Source organism: Hoplias malabaricus, chromosome 4 (assembly GCF_029633855.1).
Source record: "Hoplias malabaricus isolate fHopMal1 chromosome 4, fHopMal1.hap1, whole genome shotgun sequence".
NCBI lineage: Eukaryota > Metazoa > Chordata > Actinopteri > Characiformes > Erythrinidae > Hoplias > Hoplias malabaricus.
Genome location: NC_089803.1, coordinates 9,113,463 through 9,131,547, shown reverse-complemented (window position 1 = coordinate 9,131,547; position 18,085 = coordinate 9,113,463). Strand labels below are relative to the sequence as shown.

Here is an 18,085-nt window from a genome sequence, read left to right as displayed (position 1 = left end):
TATATCTAAAATCTATAACCAAATACCCAAAAGAAAAGAGAAAAAAATGAGAGAGAGAAATGGAAGGAAAAAAAAAAATCTGTAGGTGTAAGTGGCTTCAGCTCCAATCCCCAGGTCCTCAGGCTCCTTCTGGATGGCAAAAGTCTTCTGTTGGCATCAACGCTTCAGTCCAGCCGTGACCACCGCTCTCTCCGTCCCTCCTCCTTCTCCCTTCTCCTCTCCCTCCAAACACCTACTTGCCAAGCCAAATACTGAGCCACCATATACTATTGACCACACACCTGTCAAACAGCCTTAATCTAATCACGATCCTGCCGACTACGCCAAGAATGTGACGGGGGCGCACGCTCCAGGGGCTACTACTATGCACCCTCTATAAAATAAAAGAGCTTACCGCCACATACAATAACCACGACTACGCCACCCCAATTGTCTAAAGGGTATGGGGACCCCTGTCAGGTTTCTCAAATAAATGAGGGATAAGGCTGCTTAACAAAAGGCACTTTATTCAGTCAACACAGTATAAAAATCAATTCACATTAACACGAGTCTTGAATTCAATAGTGAACACCAGGAACACTCCCATTCAGCCCAATACCTCTGGCAAAGCCTAAAAAGGTTAATAGTAAGATGCCCACAGAGTAATAAAGGAGTTCCAGTTAATTACCCCCAGGAAACAAAAAGAAAACACCTCTAAACATAAACCACTCACAAAAAGAAGGAAACCAAAAGTACTCAAACTTAAGCCTTGGGGCAGAACACTAATAATTACTCTAGGGTCATCACGATTAAGACTTATTCAAACGTGTTAAACACTAAATGGGCATAACGGGCAACCCCTAGTAACACTGAGTAAAAATAGTGGTCCTATGGTCCACTAAGAGAAGAAAACTAAAAGACAACAGTACAGATGGCTCAATAAAACAATACAATACTACTAAAATTTGGCATGAGAGGCAAGCAAGTAATATAAAAAGAAGGGAGAGAAAAAAAAGAAAAGAAACAAAAGAAAACAGTGGCCTACAGGCAACCAGGCCTGGCCCCACTAGAGGCTGCAAAGCACGATCAACTGGAACAGGAAGTGTGACATTCAGGCCACCGCGGTCAATTACTAGCTGCTGCAAAGTGCGATCAACCAGCACCGGAACAATGACGTTCAGGCAACTGCAATCAAGTGTAAGCCTTAACGGCGAAGTCAGTTATCCGTGGCCTCAAACCACCATCTACACTATAGATCGCTGGGTAGTCAAGCAAGGCTAGAAACCTGCTTAAACCTCGGACACTTGGCTTCCGATTCAGCCAGAGAAATACGACTCAGCTTCCACCGCCGCGACGACGCTGCACGCCCACACACACCACCTTGGTTGATCGAAAGCGGAAGTGAAAATTATTGGTGATCCTGGGGCTTTTATCGTCCTATCCAACCCACCAGGTGGCGACAATAATACCCTCTTTAGTGCTCCCTGTCAACCATACCACATATATATAAATAAGTGTGGACTGTAGTCATATTACACCCTATGGGTTAAGAATTGGATGTCACTCAAGTTCATTTGCTTGCAAAGGCAGGAGAGTAAATACTTTTGTCAGTGTAGTGCATCTGTCAGATTCAGTTCTTTCACAAAATTGGGAATAAACCTCTTTTAAAATGAGACCGGTCTACTCCTGAGCTGCTGTACCTCATCACCAAACCATGGCCTTCCCTAAGGAGAGGACGTGGAGTAGTGATGTATCGCCCCTGTTACGCTGCGCTGTGTATGTGTGTGTTTTCTCTCTCTCTCACTATCTCTGTAAATTTATAGGTTCTGCCATCTGTTCCAGTCCATGTGTGTTCACCCGTCTAGAGTTCATTCCAGTTCGTGTATTTGTTCATCATCCTGAGTCCGGTCCGTCATCCAGTCCATGTGTTGTGTCTGTCAACGTTTCGTCTACGTCATCCCGGCGGGAATCATAAATACGTCTCTGTGTACACTGTTAGGAAGCTTTGTTTTGTGCTGTGATTTGTTGTGTATATTGAATTCTGTTTGCCTGGTTTTGACTTTGATCTATTCCTATTTCGACTACGAGTTTGTTTTTGCCCTTTTTGAATACTGACGCTAGATTTATCTTTTGTAAATTATTGTAAACACTAATATATATATATATATATATATATATATATATATATATATATATATATATATATATATATATATATATATATATACACCAGAGTAGGGTTGGCTGCCGTTTGTTTTGGGAGTGGGTTTTGTGTGTGTTTTTGTGGATAGACAGGGAGGAAGGTAAGGTGTTGTCTTTTGTTTCCTTTTGTTTTCACTTAGGTAAGTTAGATTTGTTTGTGGGTCAGTTAGGAGGGGTGTTTGTTTGTTTTTGTCGGCTAAAGGCCATCCTGAAGTTCACTGGTGTTTGGTTTCATTGTACATATCACATTTACTATATATATATATATATATATATATATATATATATATATATATATATATATATATATATATATATATATATATATATATATATATATATAAAATGTGCCAGGGTCGGCTCTTCTCTGAGGGGATACTACATTATGGTGGGCGGTGTACCACACCCCAGATGCCCAAGGCTAACACTGTGCACAACCACGGTATTCAATAAATCGACTACGCCACCCCTATATTATGGGAAAGGGGAACCCTTGCTAGGCCACTCAACCGAATGAGTGTGAGGGCCAGACAATAACACACGTGTATCACTCAGGATGCCAAGTATCAATACAAATTTTATTTCAGTTAATTAAAACAGGTACTAAACACTGTAGATACTCTTAAAAGGCTGTATGGGGTTTAAGCTGATATACATAGACAACAAGTAACATATCACAGACCAATAAGATGTGGCCAAGGAAGTGCCCAACCCACAGAGCCCTTTGAATTGCACACTAGGCATGCGGTCAATAACACCACCACACAAAACCAAAATCATACCACAGTCACCAAAAGCAAGATGACAGCACCACAATAAACCACCTCCAAAAAGAGCACAACCAAAGCACCTGGGGTGACCCACCCCTTGACCACAAAACAAAGAAAAAAAACTAATAACAACAAGAAGCACCTTCCTGGGTGCAATTACATAAAAACGGCCTATGATATGCTATCATAAAACGTTACAGCTAGCAGCATTAAAGCCTAAACCCCAAAACAGTATTAATAAAACCTTTTAATGTGTAAAATAGTAACAAGTGGCTCAGTTAAAACAATGTCCACATATGTAAAAAAAAAAAAACAATACACAGGGGAGAGAAAAACAGTGGCCCGCAGCACTTCTGGCTGCAGCCCCACTCTATAAAAGAAATAACAAAACATCATTCAGTATATTAAAATACACAATCACAAACATATCCAACAGTGTCAGTACGTCACCATATCAATAAATCCACATGTTCATGCCTGTAAACCCATATGCCATCACCATGGTACCCCAATTTTCAGTGACATACCCGAGTAAAAAGACACTGCTGTTGTCAATATGATTGATATAGCAACGTTCTGTTGACACAAAATGTCTCAGTAGGCGGCAGTCAAGCAACACGAACGCCTCCAACCTGCATGATACACAGACACTAATAAAACAAATGAACAACGATAGCGAGCACAGTAAACCTAAATGGCATACAAGCGGCATTAGCCCAGCACCCGTTAGCCGCTGCTAATGTCACTGCACACCAACCTGCACCGAAGTAGTCACATTCACCCACAGCTTAAGAAACTCTCACCGGATAGGCCCCATTTCCCAACAGCTGCATTTAGCGTGAGCAATAATAACCAGCAACCTACCGTTGATTCAGCTACCTGCGCTTCTCTAGTTCTCAAGCGATTGGCTCCAGGCACCAGCACACGTACACAGACCAAGTTCTCCTAGTAGCGGCCGCAACGCACCAGACAACTCCCGACGTCCCGTCGTTTAGACAAAGTGGAAGTGAACTAACTTAGATGCGCTCCCTTTTATCTTCCCCTAGGGATCACATGCTCCCTACCTGGGTTCCACCCACTCTATAGTGGGTGTGTCCCTATAAGACCGCTACTTGTCTTTAAAAGCTGCAAGAGTCCATGTTTTTCTATACAGAACTATTAAGCATTTAGCCATGCCACATTCACCCCCTCTTTCAAGGTTCACCGTCCCGGTGAAAATAAATCCAATAGCGTAATGGTTATTGCCAAGGTCGAAAAGAAATAGGAGCCCAATTCGATGTAACTGAGTTCAGAACAGCAGCACGGGGGAGGTGGAGCGGATTTGAATGTTGTCCGGCCGTACTGCGAGAAGAGCGTCTAACCACTGGCGTAGGTTGCTCGTCTTGCTTTTCTGGGCTACCACCCGCAGCAGCAACCAGAGACAAACTCTCACTGTCTGTAGACTCATGATCACTTAAGACCTGACCCAAACTCTGCCCCAGAGGTGTCTCGACATCGGCTGTACCTTGACCCATGCCAGGCCTAGGTCTCACACAAACCACTACTCCAACAGGACCACTCTCCTCCTCAAGCTCTTCATTGACACTCTCCTGAGGTGACATAGCCACAGGTATCTGAGCCCCTTCTCCATCTGAGACTGGCTTCATCTCTGATTTATGAATGGTTTTACAGCACCCCTCTCTTCCTACTTGTCTGATCTTATACAATGTTCCCACTGTATCCAAGCATTCCAAAACTTCAAAGGTAGTTGAACTCCACACATCCTGAATCTTAGATCTACCTGGAAAGTGATTTCTGCAGCGAACCAAAGTACCGGTAGGCAGTATCGGTAATACCGTATTATGTTCTCGCCTACGGTAGGCTGCCGCTGACTCTAAATGCTCCCTCGTAGTAGCATAAACTTCAGACAGATGTTTTCTATGCTGACCCACCCATTCTGAAGGATCTAGATTCTCTACCCCATCCTCCACCATGCTTCCCAACAACCAATCAATTGGTAACTGAGGTTTTTGTCCAAACAACAGCTCATAAGGGGAATAATGTGTGGACTGATGTATTGTAGTGTTATAAGCAAACAAAAGATAGAGAAGAGGTAAAAACTGAGGCCATTTGCGTTTCTTTTCAGGTGGCAGTGTGCGAAGAAGATCATGCAATGTTCGATTAAAACGCTCACACTGTCCATTGCCTTCAGGATGATAGGGTGTAGTCCGGCTCTTCTCAATACCATAAATCCTACAAAGACATTTCAAAAGTTCCCCCTCAAAGTGACTCCCCTGATCAGAATGAATTCTTTTTGGTACGCCATACACAAAAAACCACTTCTCTGTAAGGACTTGTGCCACAGTACTGGCTTTCTGGTTGGGCACTGCGTAGGCCTGGGTAAATTTTGAGAACACATCAGTGAGAACTAACACATTTTCCTGTCCATTACTTGCCTTCTCTAACACAGTAAAATCTATAGCAAGAATTTCCAGTGGCCTAGTGGCTAACAAACTACCCATGAAGGTCCGTACTTTGGGTTGCGTCGCTTTAGCGACTGTACACCGTGCACACTCTGTACACCATTTTTTTATGTCCCGCCACATCTTTGGCCAGTAACACCGTTGTCTCACGAGATCTGCAGTGCGCTCCACCCCCTGGTGGCCATGATGGTCATGAAGAGCCATCAACACTTCAGTCCGCAATGCCTTAGGTAAAATCAGCTGAAACACCATATGTCTGGTTGGAGGCAACTGTACTGCTCTGTAGAACACTCCCTCCTTTTCCACAATTCTTGGCCACTGCCTAACCAGTTCCCTAACCCCTTCTTTCTCACCCTTCAACTCTTTTACCGTAGGTATCTGCCCTCTCCTCCAATAGCCCACAAACGCTGCCAGAGTAGGGTCAGCAGTTTGCAAGACCTGCAGGTCTGCCAGGCTACGTGATGGAATAGCATCCACTGCCGAGGATAAGGCCACCTGGGGCCCTAATGTTGTCCTATTTATAGTCAAAGAAACGTCAGAGGGAACCGTAATCCCCCCTACACCTACTGAAGGCTGATCATCAGTGGTAGGCAACCGAGAAAGGGCGTCAGCATTACCATTAACAGTACCAGGCCGATACTTGATCTCATAATTAAACAGTGCCAACTGAGATGCCCAACGCTGTTCCACCACACCCAACTTTGCGGATTGCAGATAGCTTAAGGGATTATTGTCAGTAAACACAGTGAACTCAGCACCTAGCAAATACTCCCTGAACTTCTCTGTCCAGGCCCATTTAAGGGCTAACAGTTCAAGCTTCATTGCACTGTAATTTGACATATTTCGCTCACTAGGACGCAATCCTCGTCTGGCAAACGCAATAGGACGTCGCTGTCCCCCCTGATCTTGGGACAGCACTGCTCCCAACCCTGCATGGCTAGCATCAATCTCCACCACAAAAGGGCTTGTAAAATCAGCATATCCTAATACAGGTGCACTCACCAGACGATCTTTTAGGGTCTGAAAGCTTAACTCACATGCCTCATCCCAGTGTGACGTTACTGTGCCAAGCAACCTTGGCTTGGGCTGTCTCTTGGAGCCCTGAAGAGCTCCCACCAGTCTATGAAGGGGTGCAGCCAACTTGGCAAAGCCCTCCACAAAACGCCTATAGTAGGAGGCAAACCCTAAAAAGGATCTCAACTCTTTAACAGACGTGGGACGTTTCCAATCAGCAACCACTCGAATTTTCTCTGGGTCTGTCTCAACTCCTGATGCTGATATCACATGTCCCAGATAATTAACCCTAGTTGCAAAAAAATTACATTTTTTCAATTTGAGCTTCAAATTGTGTTGTTTAAGACGGCCCAGTACCATATCTAGTCGCTGCAGATGTTGCCGGAAATCTTGTGAAAAGATAACAATGTCATCTAAGTACAACAAGAGCGTGTTTGTGTCCTTTTTGTTTCACCATTTACATCTGTTACAGTTATTCCCTTCACATATATTAATTTCAACACATCACCTCATTCTGTTACGGCTCAACCCTAGACTGGGTCGTAATAGAATTTGGGGGCTCGTCCTGTCTTCATTTTCTGGTTGTTTTTTGTTGTTTTTTCTGGCTGGTGGTTTTCTTTTTTGTGGGGGGGTGAGGATGGCTAGTTTTGATTTGTCCGCGTTTGGTCTTTGCCCCACTTTGGAGGTGTTTGATACATGTCGTGTTGTCGATCTGCTTTTGATAGCGGATTTATTTTCTGTAAGTGTCCCTCGCTCTGCTCCAAAACGGGAGATTAAGGAGGCCTTGGAGGCCCAGTTAGTTAGAAGGGGAATTTTGCCTGAGAGGGGGGGTTCTTCGGGTGTTGCTTTAAGTCCAGCTCGGAGTACGGATGCGACGGAGGCCGTGGACGACTCTGAGTTTCTGCCGCGCATAGATCCCGGTGTTTCCCTCTCTCCTGTGTTAGATCCACGCTTGGCCATTTGGCTTAAAGAGCTAGAGCTGGAAATAAAGATTCAGGAGCGTGAGGCAGAGTTACTCCGGTTTAAGGCAGTGCAAGTTGAAGCTGAGAAGGAGCTTGCATTAAAATGAGTCTGGGGAATTATAAGCCTGTCCCTCTCCCTCGCAGTGCGGCCTCTCCCACGGCGCACTCTCCTGCTCCTGATAGCGTTCAGGCACCGGCCACGCCACCGGTTCCCAAGCCCCGCTCTCCAGCTCGCTCATCGGCCGTTACAGCGCGGGATTTTGATGTGAGTCGGCAGATCGGTCTGATTCCTGCTTTCAGGGAAAATGAGGTGGATGCTTATTTTCCGATTTTTGAGCGGATCGCTACCACTCTTAGTTGGCCTAAAGGCTTGTGGTCTCTGCTGCTTCAGTGTAAGTTAGTGGGCAAGGCTCAGGAGGTTTGTTCGTCTCTGTCGCTGGAGCAGAGCTTGGATTATGACGTCGTGAAAAGTACTATTCTTCGGGCGTATGAGTTAGTTCCAGAAGCCTACAGGCAGAATTTTAGACGTCTTACAAAAACCCCCAGCCAGACGTATGTGGAATTTGCCAGAGAAAAGTCTCTGTTGTTTGATAAATGGTGTGCGGCTAGTAATGTCACGACATTCGAGCAGCTTAAGGAGTTGGTGCTCCTGGAAGATTTTAAAAACAATCTTCCAGATAAAATTGTGGTATACCTCAATGAACAAAAAGTCACTAATCTGTCTGTTGCAGCTACTTTATCTGATGAATTCGTTCTCACACATAAAACAAACTTTGTCCCGAGTTCTCAGCGTGACATGTCTCGCCGCACCCCCACTTCTCAACCTGCTGTTAGTTCCTCTCCGTCTAACGTCTCTGAAAATAGACAATGTTTCTATTGCCATGCTGTTGGTCATTTAATTGCTGCTTGTCCCGTTTTAAAACGCAAAGAAGCCCGCAATTTAGCCCCAAAGAAAGTTACAGCCCTGACAGTGACGCCTCATTTGATCAGCCCTCGGTAGAAGCACTGTTTAAACCGTTTACATTTTCTGGGTTTGTTTCTCTTAGCGATACTAGAGATAAACAGTCTATTCAGATTTTAAGAGACACTGGTGCTGCACAGTCTCTTATATTAGACAGTTATTCCCTTCACATATCCATCCATCCATCCATCCATTATCTGTAACCGCTTATCCAATTTAGGGTCGCGGGGGATCCAGAGCCTACCTGGAATCATCGGGCGCAAGGCGGGAATACACCCTGGAGGGGACGCCAGTCCTTCACAGGGCAACACAGACACACACACATTCACTCACACACTCACACCTACGGACACTTTCAAGTCGCCAATCCACCTGCAACGTGTGTTTTTGGACTGTGGGAGGAAACCGGAGCACCCGGAGGAAACCCACGCAGACACGGGGAGAACACACCAACTCCTCACAGACAGTCACCCGGAGCGGGAATCGAACCCACAACCTCCAGGCCCCTGGAGCTGTGTGACTGCGACACTACCTGCTGCGCCACCGTGCCGCCCCCCTTCACATATATTAATTTCAACACATCACCTCATTCTGTTACGGCTCAACCCTAGACTGGGTCGTAACACCCCAAATTGTTGTGTAAAGGAACAGATTCATGAATCAAAGACTTCAGTTTGGAGCGAAATAAATGTGTCCAGTTACAAACTGATTTCATTTCTGTTGAAATGAAACACCTCTAATGGTACATCACCCATCTTTAATGGTACCTGCAATTATAAAATAACTATGGCATTTAAAAGCAGCCAAATCCCCTTTTTTTCAATTGAGGCACCTTCTGTCTGAAACATAATTAAAAAATAAAGGCACAAGCAGTGGTTCGTGGATCCAAGCTTATTATTTGCTCAAAGATGACCCATATATATATCAGAATATGACCTTTCCTTTTGCTCTGTGGAGATGGAGTGTGAGGGGGAGGGGTATCTGTTGAGTGGGGCACCTTTTGGTCTGCAGAGAGGTGAAATGGGAGAGGGAGGGGTATCTGCTGAATGGGAGATTTTCTGCAGAAATGTCAAGTTGGAGTGAGTTTGCTGAGACAATACAGAGCTCACTCTGGGGTTTGAATGTACAGGTGCACACACACATCTGAGCATGAACTTGTCACTGGATTCCTACCCGATTTGGACATACGTGGTATCAGCAGAATCTTAAAAAACATCACTTCTAAAATTATATAAAAATAAAAATGGAACTTTCATCACTGTGTAGTGTCCAGTCCCTTCTCAGCAGAAGTGCAGCCAGCATTAAAAAAATCAAACATGTACAACTCTAACTCAGAAATGCTTTCCCTAAAGTTTGCTACTGTGTGTATGTATTAATTATGGGACTCTGAAGGGATGATGTTGGATCAACTGCGTCTCTAGATTGTGCTGTAATCAACTTATTCAGGCATGTTTTCTTGGTCAAATTTTAGTGGAGGTGTGAGAATGGACAGTGAGTGTAGAAACAAGGAGGTGGTGGTAATATTATGGTTGATCAATGTATGTATATGCAGCATTTCTGAGTGTGTGCTCTGTCGGCCTCTAATACTCACTGTAGACGAGGAGACAATGAGGAGTGTGGAGCTCAGTGTGTGTTTGTGTGATAATTACTTTAAAACAATGAAACTTACATCACTGTGGTTTCCAGGCTCCCTAAAAACAACTCTGGAGCCAATCAGACAAATACAGCTTTAACTAAAAAAAACAGGCTTTTGCCATATGTTACATAAATGCACAAGCTCATTTCTCATGGGTTTAATTTTGTTGTTACTGCATCGCTTTAAACAATAAAAACATATGCAACCAGTTACTGTCCAATTGTTGTACCAACTGTTGAAATGTTGATGTGCATTTTGATCAAATTTCCACACTATTTCAGACATGCACACGTACCAGTTATGGTTTGATCTGGAGAGGACTGTGTGGATCATGCAGAAGAGACGAGAGATAGTTGTAGGAGAAAACTAAAGAGTCACAGGAAGAGTTCAGGGAAACTGGAGAGTAAAGTCTCATCTGTGTGTTCAGCTGTAACTAATCTCAGAGTGAAGATACTTTTAATATCTAATCTATTTATTCTCTGTTCCCCACAGATAAACACACTCTGTTTTACCTCTTCACCGTCCAGTCTGAAGACTCCACACACAACATCTACCAGTTCAGTGTAGAGACTCTGCTGGACGACACACAGACCGACTCCTACAGCAGTCGGGACTGTATCAGGACTCCTAAACAGAGCTGGATGAAGGAGATAGGGGAGAGTGAGTGGAGAACAGGAACTGAGAAGCTGAAGAATAAAGAACAGTGGGTGAACAAGGTTCTTCAGTTACAGTTGGAGGCCTTCAGACACAAAGCGTCAGGTGAGAATATTAATGTATCTCTTAATTTATGATTTCATAATCTTCATGAAGAGAAGAGTTTGTAAATCCTACTTTTTAAAGAAGCTGTAATTGAGAAAGAAATGGTGAAGGTCCTGAACCTCACCATAACAGAGTCTACCTTAGGCCTGAGTGCATTAATGTGTGAAGAATGGGTAATGAGTGCGGTGTTCAACAGGGACTGGGTTCAGTGTCTGTGTGCAGCTGATTGTACAGTGTTGAGGGTGTGATGATGATTCCAGGTCTTCTCCTGTTTCAGAGTGTCATGTTCTTCAGTGGAGAAACGGCTGTGAGGGGGAAAAGCTTCCTGACGGTTCAGTGTCAACTTTAAACTGCATTAATGAATACGGCTACGATGGAGAAGATTTAATGTCTTATAACTGGACCTCGAGACAGTGGTCAGTCTCAGTGGAGGAGGCCCAGGAGACGGTGGAGAAGTTTAATTCTGGAAGTGGTCTAGATCCGGCTCTGAGTTGTCAGGACTGTGTGAATTGGATGGAGATTTATTTACAGTACAGTCCTCAACACACACCCAGTGAGTATCTGGAAACTTGTCGTAATCAGAGTCTGTGATTGTGTTTTCCACCAAACAGACCACTTCCTGTGACTTTCTTTATCGTTTAGAAATTAGAAAACACAGCTCTTTACAAAAAGATCACTAGAAAATAAATACACACTGAAACACATTTCTTTCTGAAAATGAGATTTAAAAATGAATTCTGTCTGAGTGTTAAAGTGTGTATCTGCACTTCTCCTCTCTGCAGCTGTTCCAGATGTGTATGTGTTTGTGAAGAAATCTCAGACTGAGTCCAGCAGACTGACCCTGACCTGCCTGGCCACGGGCTTCTACCCCAAAGACCTGAAGATGAGACTGAGGAGATTCACCACTTCACTCCCTGATCATCTACTAACATCCTCAGGAGTCAGACCCAATGGTGATGGAACCTACCAGCTGAGGAAGAGTGTGGACGTCCAGGAGGAAGATACAGCAGGATACGACTGTTCTGTTTCTCACGTCTCCTTCAGTGAAGCAGTAATTACACCATGGGGTAAATATATCTGTGTTTGTAACTGTAAACCCTGCCACAACGGCAGATGTGTCCACACCACACTAACAATAACCTTCATTCCTGTAGGAAACGGGTGACGAGATCAAAACTTCACTGTGTTTCTCCACTTTAATCAATATTAACTTCTATAATTATTGGTAAAACGCCACATTACACATGTGTTCTGTCTGATACAGTTCCAGTTCCACTGTGTACAAAAGGTTTTAGACTCCTTTCAGTGTCTCTTCTGAAGTCAAGGCTGTTAATAGTGCAGTAAAATCAGCTGATCCTGGCTGTTAGGACTCGTGCTGATGGGTTCAGATCTAGTTAATGTTCACTTGATGAACTCTTGAAGCAGTTTTCCAGTTTAATTCTGGTGCAGGTCTCAGTGTTGTTCTTGTGCTTGGCGACTGTATCCTCACCTGGAACAATAAAAACAGGTAAACCAGGCTGTTTATAGAGTGAGAGGAAGAAGAACACCACTGAAGTTCTAGAGTCTGAGCTCAGATCCATTTTCTCTACACTGAGTTATTGGAGCCTTTATTAGGACGTTATTGTAAGATCCATGATGTTCTCACTCCAGCTCATTTAAACACTGATCAGGGGTCAGTCAGTCAGTGACTCAGTAAGAGTCGTCAGCTCCTGTAGACAGACTCATAGTGCAGGAAACATTTAGTGCTGGGATGGGACTGATTTTCACCACTGCTCTGTTTACAGACGGAAGATGCTCCAACTGCAGGAATAATCTGAGTCCAGGAGAGATTGTAGGAGTGACTGTAGGAGTGATTGTAGGAGTGACTGTAGGAGTGATTGTAGCTGTGATTGGAGTGATCTCACTGGTTGCAGTTGTCTTGATTGTCCTTAGGAAAAAAGGGATTTTTGGTGAGTATCTACTAAATCTACTAAAAACATGCAGCAGTTTCTGGAGAAAAAGTAAATATTCTGTTCATTTTTTATGTGTAAATTAGAAAACAACATGTTGTGATGTCATCGTAGGTGGGGTAAGGAGACTGAGACATTAATCAAATCAAATAAAATTTATTTATATAACGCCTTTTACAACTGACGTTGTCATTATGCTACAGTACAATGATAGTAATAATAATAATAATAATAAACGTGACATCAATCTTGGGGTGTAATAATAGTGCATCAGATTGGAAGAATCAGTCAGTGTTGCTAATCTGAGTCCATTTCTACTTCAGTGAGTGGTCAGAGGCTGGCAGCAGTGGATGGAGGTGATCAGCTGGTCTGGTCTGGTCTGAGCCGCAGGAGAATCCAGCAAACAATCTTCCATCAGTGGGCCACCATTTTCTCAGAGAACAGTAAAGGGAAGCAGTTAGTTTAGCTGAGTGAATCAGAGAAAAAGACCATGTGAATATTTTCATTAGTGTAGTGACGGATCTGACTGTAACAGACTGGGAGGAGGGAAACCAGAAGGAGCTCAGGCAAAGACATGCTTCCGCTCCAAACAAGAGAAATTGTGAGCACATCATCCAGGTTTACCCTGATTCTCCATGTCCATGAGTTCCTGAAACCACAACCTTAAACTAGACAGAGGTTAGCTGTCAAAGGCTAAACTGAACAAGTGTGTTTTGAGCCTAGACTTAAACATAGTGACTGTGTCTGCGTCCCGAACACTAGCTGGAAGATTATTCCAGAGCTGAGGGGCTTTGTAGGAGAAGGCTTTCCCCCCCGCTGAAGTCTTATGAATTCTGGGTACTAGTAAGAGGCCGGTGCCCTGAGATCTGAGTAATCTTGGTGGTTCATAGTGCGTGATGAGGTCTCGCAGGTATTCAGGGGCGAGACCATGTAGGGATTTATACGTGAGTAAAAGAATTTTATAATCAATACGGAATTTAACTGGAAGCCAGTGAAGGGCCGATAAGACTGGGCTGATATGATCAAATTTTCTAGTTTTAGTGAGAACCCTGGCTGCAGCATTTTGAATTAACTGGAGTTTTTAAACACATTACTGTGTTTAAAGTAACATTCATTAAACCCTTAAAGGACACAGGGGGAAAAGGCTGTAAGGGAACGAGCAGCAGTGTGAGTTTGATTTGTGACAGAACCAGAGGAGTCCTCACCCCAAGCTCTGTAACTCAGGGCCAGCACAGCAGCGCCCCTCTCCACTGCCTCCACTTTCTCCTCCAGCCCCTCACAGTAACAGCGCAGGGGCGGTGGGACAAGGCGTCAGTGTTGTGTAGAGTCCCGGTCTGGTGCTGGAGGGTCACACGGTTCTCCTGAAGGGTCTCTGTCCACTGCACCACTTGTCCGTCTGGTTCCTTGAAGAACATGAGCTGTGTGAGTGAAGGGTGGTCCGTCTCCAGAGTAAACTGGAGCCCGCAGAGAAACGGACAGAAATGGTGCACCTACCATGTGTTTTTGGACCGTGGGAGGAAACCGGAGCACCTGGTCACTGGAGCCGTGTGACTGTGACACTACCTGCTGAGACACCGTACCGCCTTCAGTTGCTTATAGTTTAGTTTTAAGAGTTTATGCAAATCAAATACTCTAAATAACTGCTTATAGTCACGTTGTAAAGGGTTATTAAACATAAATTGCCTAAAATGAAATGTCAATGTCAATGAACCTAAAATGAAGTGTCAATGAGAGCATTAACCCATTCACTCAGTAACAGAGTCAGAGCCCATGATGACTGTGATTCTGGATTCTTTACTCTGTTTACTCTTTTATTTTTCAGGTGATGGAGTAAGTAACCCCACTGTAAATGGTCCTGAGGGAGTCCAGCTGCTGCCCCCTGGTGAAGGTAAAGTGTGTGTCCTACATTTGAGAAAAGGGCAGTGACACTCAGACGTGCAGTTTGTGGGTTTGTTTGTTCCAGTGGTGAATTTTATTTGTGGTTTAAAAAGTTTAATTTCACAAATCCTACAGTCCACGGCTTTGTTTAAAGGCACTGAAGAATACAGCGTCTACAATGAACCCCGACATCTCAGGATGAAGACCAAATGTAATATTTCACAGAAAGTGATATTGGAAACAGTGTTTGTGAGGTGTTTCCTCAGTTCTGTTTCTGAGCTGCAGTCTCCTGGAGTGTGGTGGGGGTTGAGTGTGGCGCTCCTTCACTGTTGAAGGGTCTTAGAGCCCACTCCCTCTCCACACTCATCAGTGAGAGACAGCCCTCTGTATGAGAAGGACAATGCTGCAGACTGGAGACCAAGAGGGGTGGGTTTTTGGGGGAGGACCCTGTTAATTGTGGCAGAGCCTCTAAGGAGCTCCAGGGTGAACCCCAGCACCTCGCTGACTGCACTTTCATTAAACTATGGGTCGATGCAAAAACCAGAGACGGGTTCTTCTGAATTGTGATTGGCTGATGACTGATAGCCTACTCACCACGCCCATCTGTTCTCCAGTCAGCAGACACACACACTTACTCTGAATGGTGAGCCCTCCACGTGAACACACAGTCAGAGGCAGAGTGTGTAGGGAGTGGGCTGAGATTGGGGGGTGTCTACAGTAAAGCCCCCCTCAGATAAACATACACATGTTCTTCACATAAACAGTGGTGAAAGTGAGAGTGAGCTCAGTGTCCTCAGTGTAACATTAAAAACAGCTTCTTAATGTTTTCACAGCTTTTACCTGTGGTTGTTTTTGTTTCTCTGTTCTGTTCAGAGTCCAGTGGCGGTGTGTTTTACACCACTGCATTTGATGCTTTGCCTTGTGCTTGATGTAGGGCTTGGATAACTTCCAAGAAGCTCTCTACACAGTGTTCTGAGTGAATCTGAAGGCCACATGATGTTTGAAGGTCTGTGGTGATTGACTCTGCAGAAAGTTGGAGCTCTGTGCACACTATGCCCCTCAGCATCTGCTGACCCCACTCTGTTATTTTACGTGGCGTACCACTTCATGGCTGTGGTTCCCAGTCACTTACACTTTGTTATAATAACACTAACAGTTGACTGTAGAGTAAATACCTTTGGCAAAGTGTTTATACTGATTACAGTAGACTTGTAGTCCTAATCCTTCTCCATTAAACCAACACTTTACGGTAATAAAACATGAGACGGATCATCATGAATCCCCTTTTAGATATTGTTTCTCAAAAAATATAAACATACATTTTTCTTTATCAATAGCAGAGACCAAAGGGGCCGCACACGCCGGAGAGAGCGGAGGGGCCGCAGACACCGGAGAGACCGAAGGGGCCGCAGACTTCGGGGAGAGCGGAGGGGCCGCACACGCCGGAGAGACCGAAGGGGCCGCAGACTTCGGGGAGAGCGGAGGGGCCGCAGACTCCGCGGAGACCGGAGGCGCCGCACTCACCGGAGATAGCGGAGGGGCCGCACTCACCGGAGATAGCGGAGGGGCAGCAGACACTGGAGAGAGCTGAATTTCAGGTCTTGTTAACGAGGAAGCCGGTCTTTGAGAATATTCTCTCTGATGGTGAGGAGGTGGAGGGGATGGAGGGTACACCTTTGGACAGTGATCCACATTTCTTCTTCACCGGTTCATCTTTATTGTTAGCCTAAAGCCCAATATATACTTCTGCCTCTAACCTACTGTAGGCACTCTATCGATGTGAATCCTATTCCAGGGGTCATGAAAGGCAGCCCGAGTTCGGACCCAGATACACTCCGTTCTGGACCTGTAACTGATAAACTATTAAGAGCTGTTCAGTTGTGAACAGTGTTTAGTGGAGTGACTATTCTAGTCGTTACGGTTGAGGTTTAGCGCTCCAGGAAACTCACTAATCACATGTGTTTCTGCATTTCACACGTGGGGCTACTCAGCCAATCAGATCTGTGCATTATGATGAGCGCAGTGACTCCACTATGTGAGGGGGGTGTGCACGCTCTGCTCTTCGCTGAGTCTCACACAGACTTTAGCGGCAGACACCAGCGCTGGTCTGGTATCAATATTATCGATATTTGGATCGATCCACCCACCTCTAGTACAGGGTATGGCACTGATCATATGCAGATTATACGTTATGTTCCAGACCTTGGCTTGAGAAACTTCTGTAACTGGACCTTAATGAATTTTGATTAATTACCCCTGCCCTATGCTGTGGTCTACTTTACAACCCCTCTCCTCAGCTTCCCATAAGTGAATCAGTGCATGTTCTCACAAGCATTATTTTTTAGCAAGTCATCAGATAGCTCCAGTAGAAAAAGGTATTATTCATCACTAAAATGTGATCCTTCTGTTTGTTTTGTAATTTTTTATCTGTTTAAATATAAAATCTCTCGACTGCTCACTGGGTCTCAGACTGATGATTAAACTCATTTACTTTCAGGTGTCAGCCCTAGTGCTGTAGATGTTTACACACAATTGTCAGTAGAAACATGACCAGTGGAACTGTGTTGTTGTGTTAGTTTAGTGTAGTTCTTGTGTGTAATTTAGCTTTATTACATTAGTCCACAGTTGTGATAACGATCAGAATACATTTTGTCATTAATGCAGAAATCCAGGTGATTCCTAAGGATTCATTGTTTCTTCCTCCTGTATCTGTGTTTTAATTAATACATTTATCAGTGAAAAATACACAGTGTTTATAATTTATTATGTTTAAACATGTAATTAAACCTATCTTTATTGAAACAAAAAGACCTGGACAGATTTTACAGGGAGAGCTAAAGAGAAAAACCTAGACAAAGAGCTAAAGAGAGACCTAGACTAGAGAGACAGACACATAAGAAACCTAGACTGGGAGAATAAATACAGACAGACCAGGACAGGGAATTACTGACTAGAGACAGAGAGAGAAATACTGACAGGTCAGAGACAGGGAAGTGCTAACAGACCAGAGACAGACAAACAAACAAGCACACAAAGCACAAGGAAGAAATAATAAGAAGAAACTAACAGAGACAAAACAAGCACACTCAGGGAAGGAGAAACAGACGAGACCAAGAGGAATCACAGGTAACGTGAAAGAGGAACAGACGACACAGACAAGAGAGGTACAAAGACTGACAAGAGTTACAGACGACTAAAAGAGTACGGGCTTAAAGAGGAAACAGATGAAAAAGAAACACAAACTGATTTGAAGAGGAATGTCCAACAAAGAAAGTCTGAGACAAAGGAACTTAAATATACACAAGGACACCTGAGACAGATAACGAGGGGGCAGGACTACAAAGGAGACACAGATGGAGACACTGACGAGGGGGTGGAGCTAAGGCGGGACTAGGGCAGAGACAGGACCAATAATAAACAGAACCATGTGCTACAAGAACACATGGTGGGGACAACAGACACATGACAGGACCAGGGCGTGACAGTCATGGAACACACTCCACCACCTCATTA

The 18,085-nt window shown here is 44.3% G+C and overlaps 1 protein-coding gene across 1 annotated transcript in view; it reads left to right on the top strand.

Moving 5' to 3' along the window:
• LOC136694894 (BOLA class I histocompatibility antigen, alpha chain BL3-6-like) overlaps positions 1 to 16,163 on the top strand; it is a 38,269-nt gene extending 22,106 nt beyond the window's left edge. The window contains exons 4-10 of the mRNA XM_066668722.1: positions 10,479 to 10,745; positions 11,023 to 11,316; positions 11,528 to 11,812; positions 12,530 to 12,694; positions 13,018 to 13,137; positions 14,517 to 14,582; positions 15,910 to 16,163. Coding sequence (XP_066524819.1) covers positions 10,479 to 10,745; positions 11,023 to 11,316; positions 11,528 to 11,812; positions 12,530 to 12,694; positions 13,018 to 13,137; positions 14,517 to 14,582; positions 15,910 to 16,163 — 1,451 coding nt within the window. The remainder of the gene's footprint in view (positions 1 to 10,478; positions 10,746 to 11,022; positions 11,317 to 11,527; positions 11,813 to 12,529; positions 12,695 to 13,017; positions 13,138 to 14,516; positions 14,583 to 15,909) is intronic.
• The last annotated feature ends 1,922 nt before the right edge of the window (positions 16,164 to 18,085 follow it).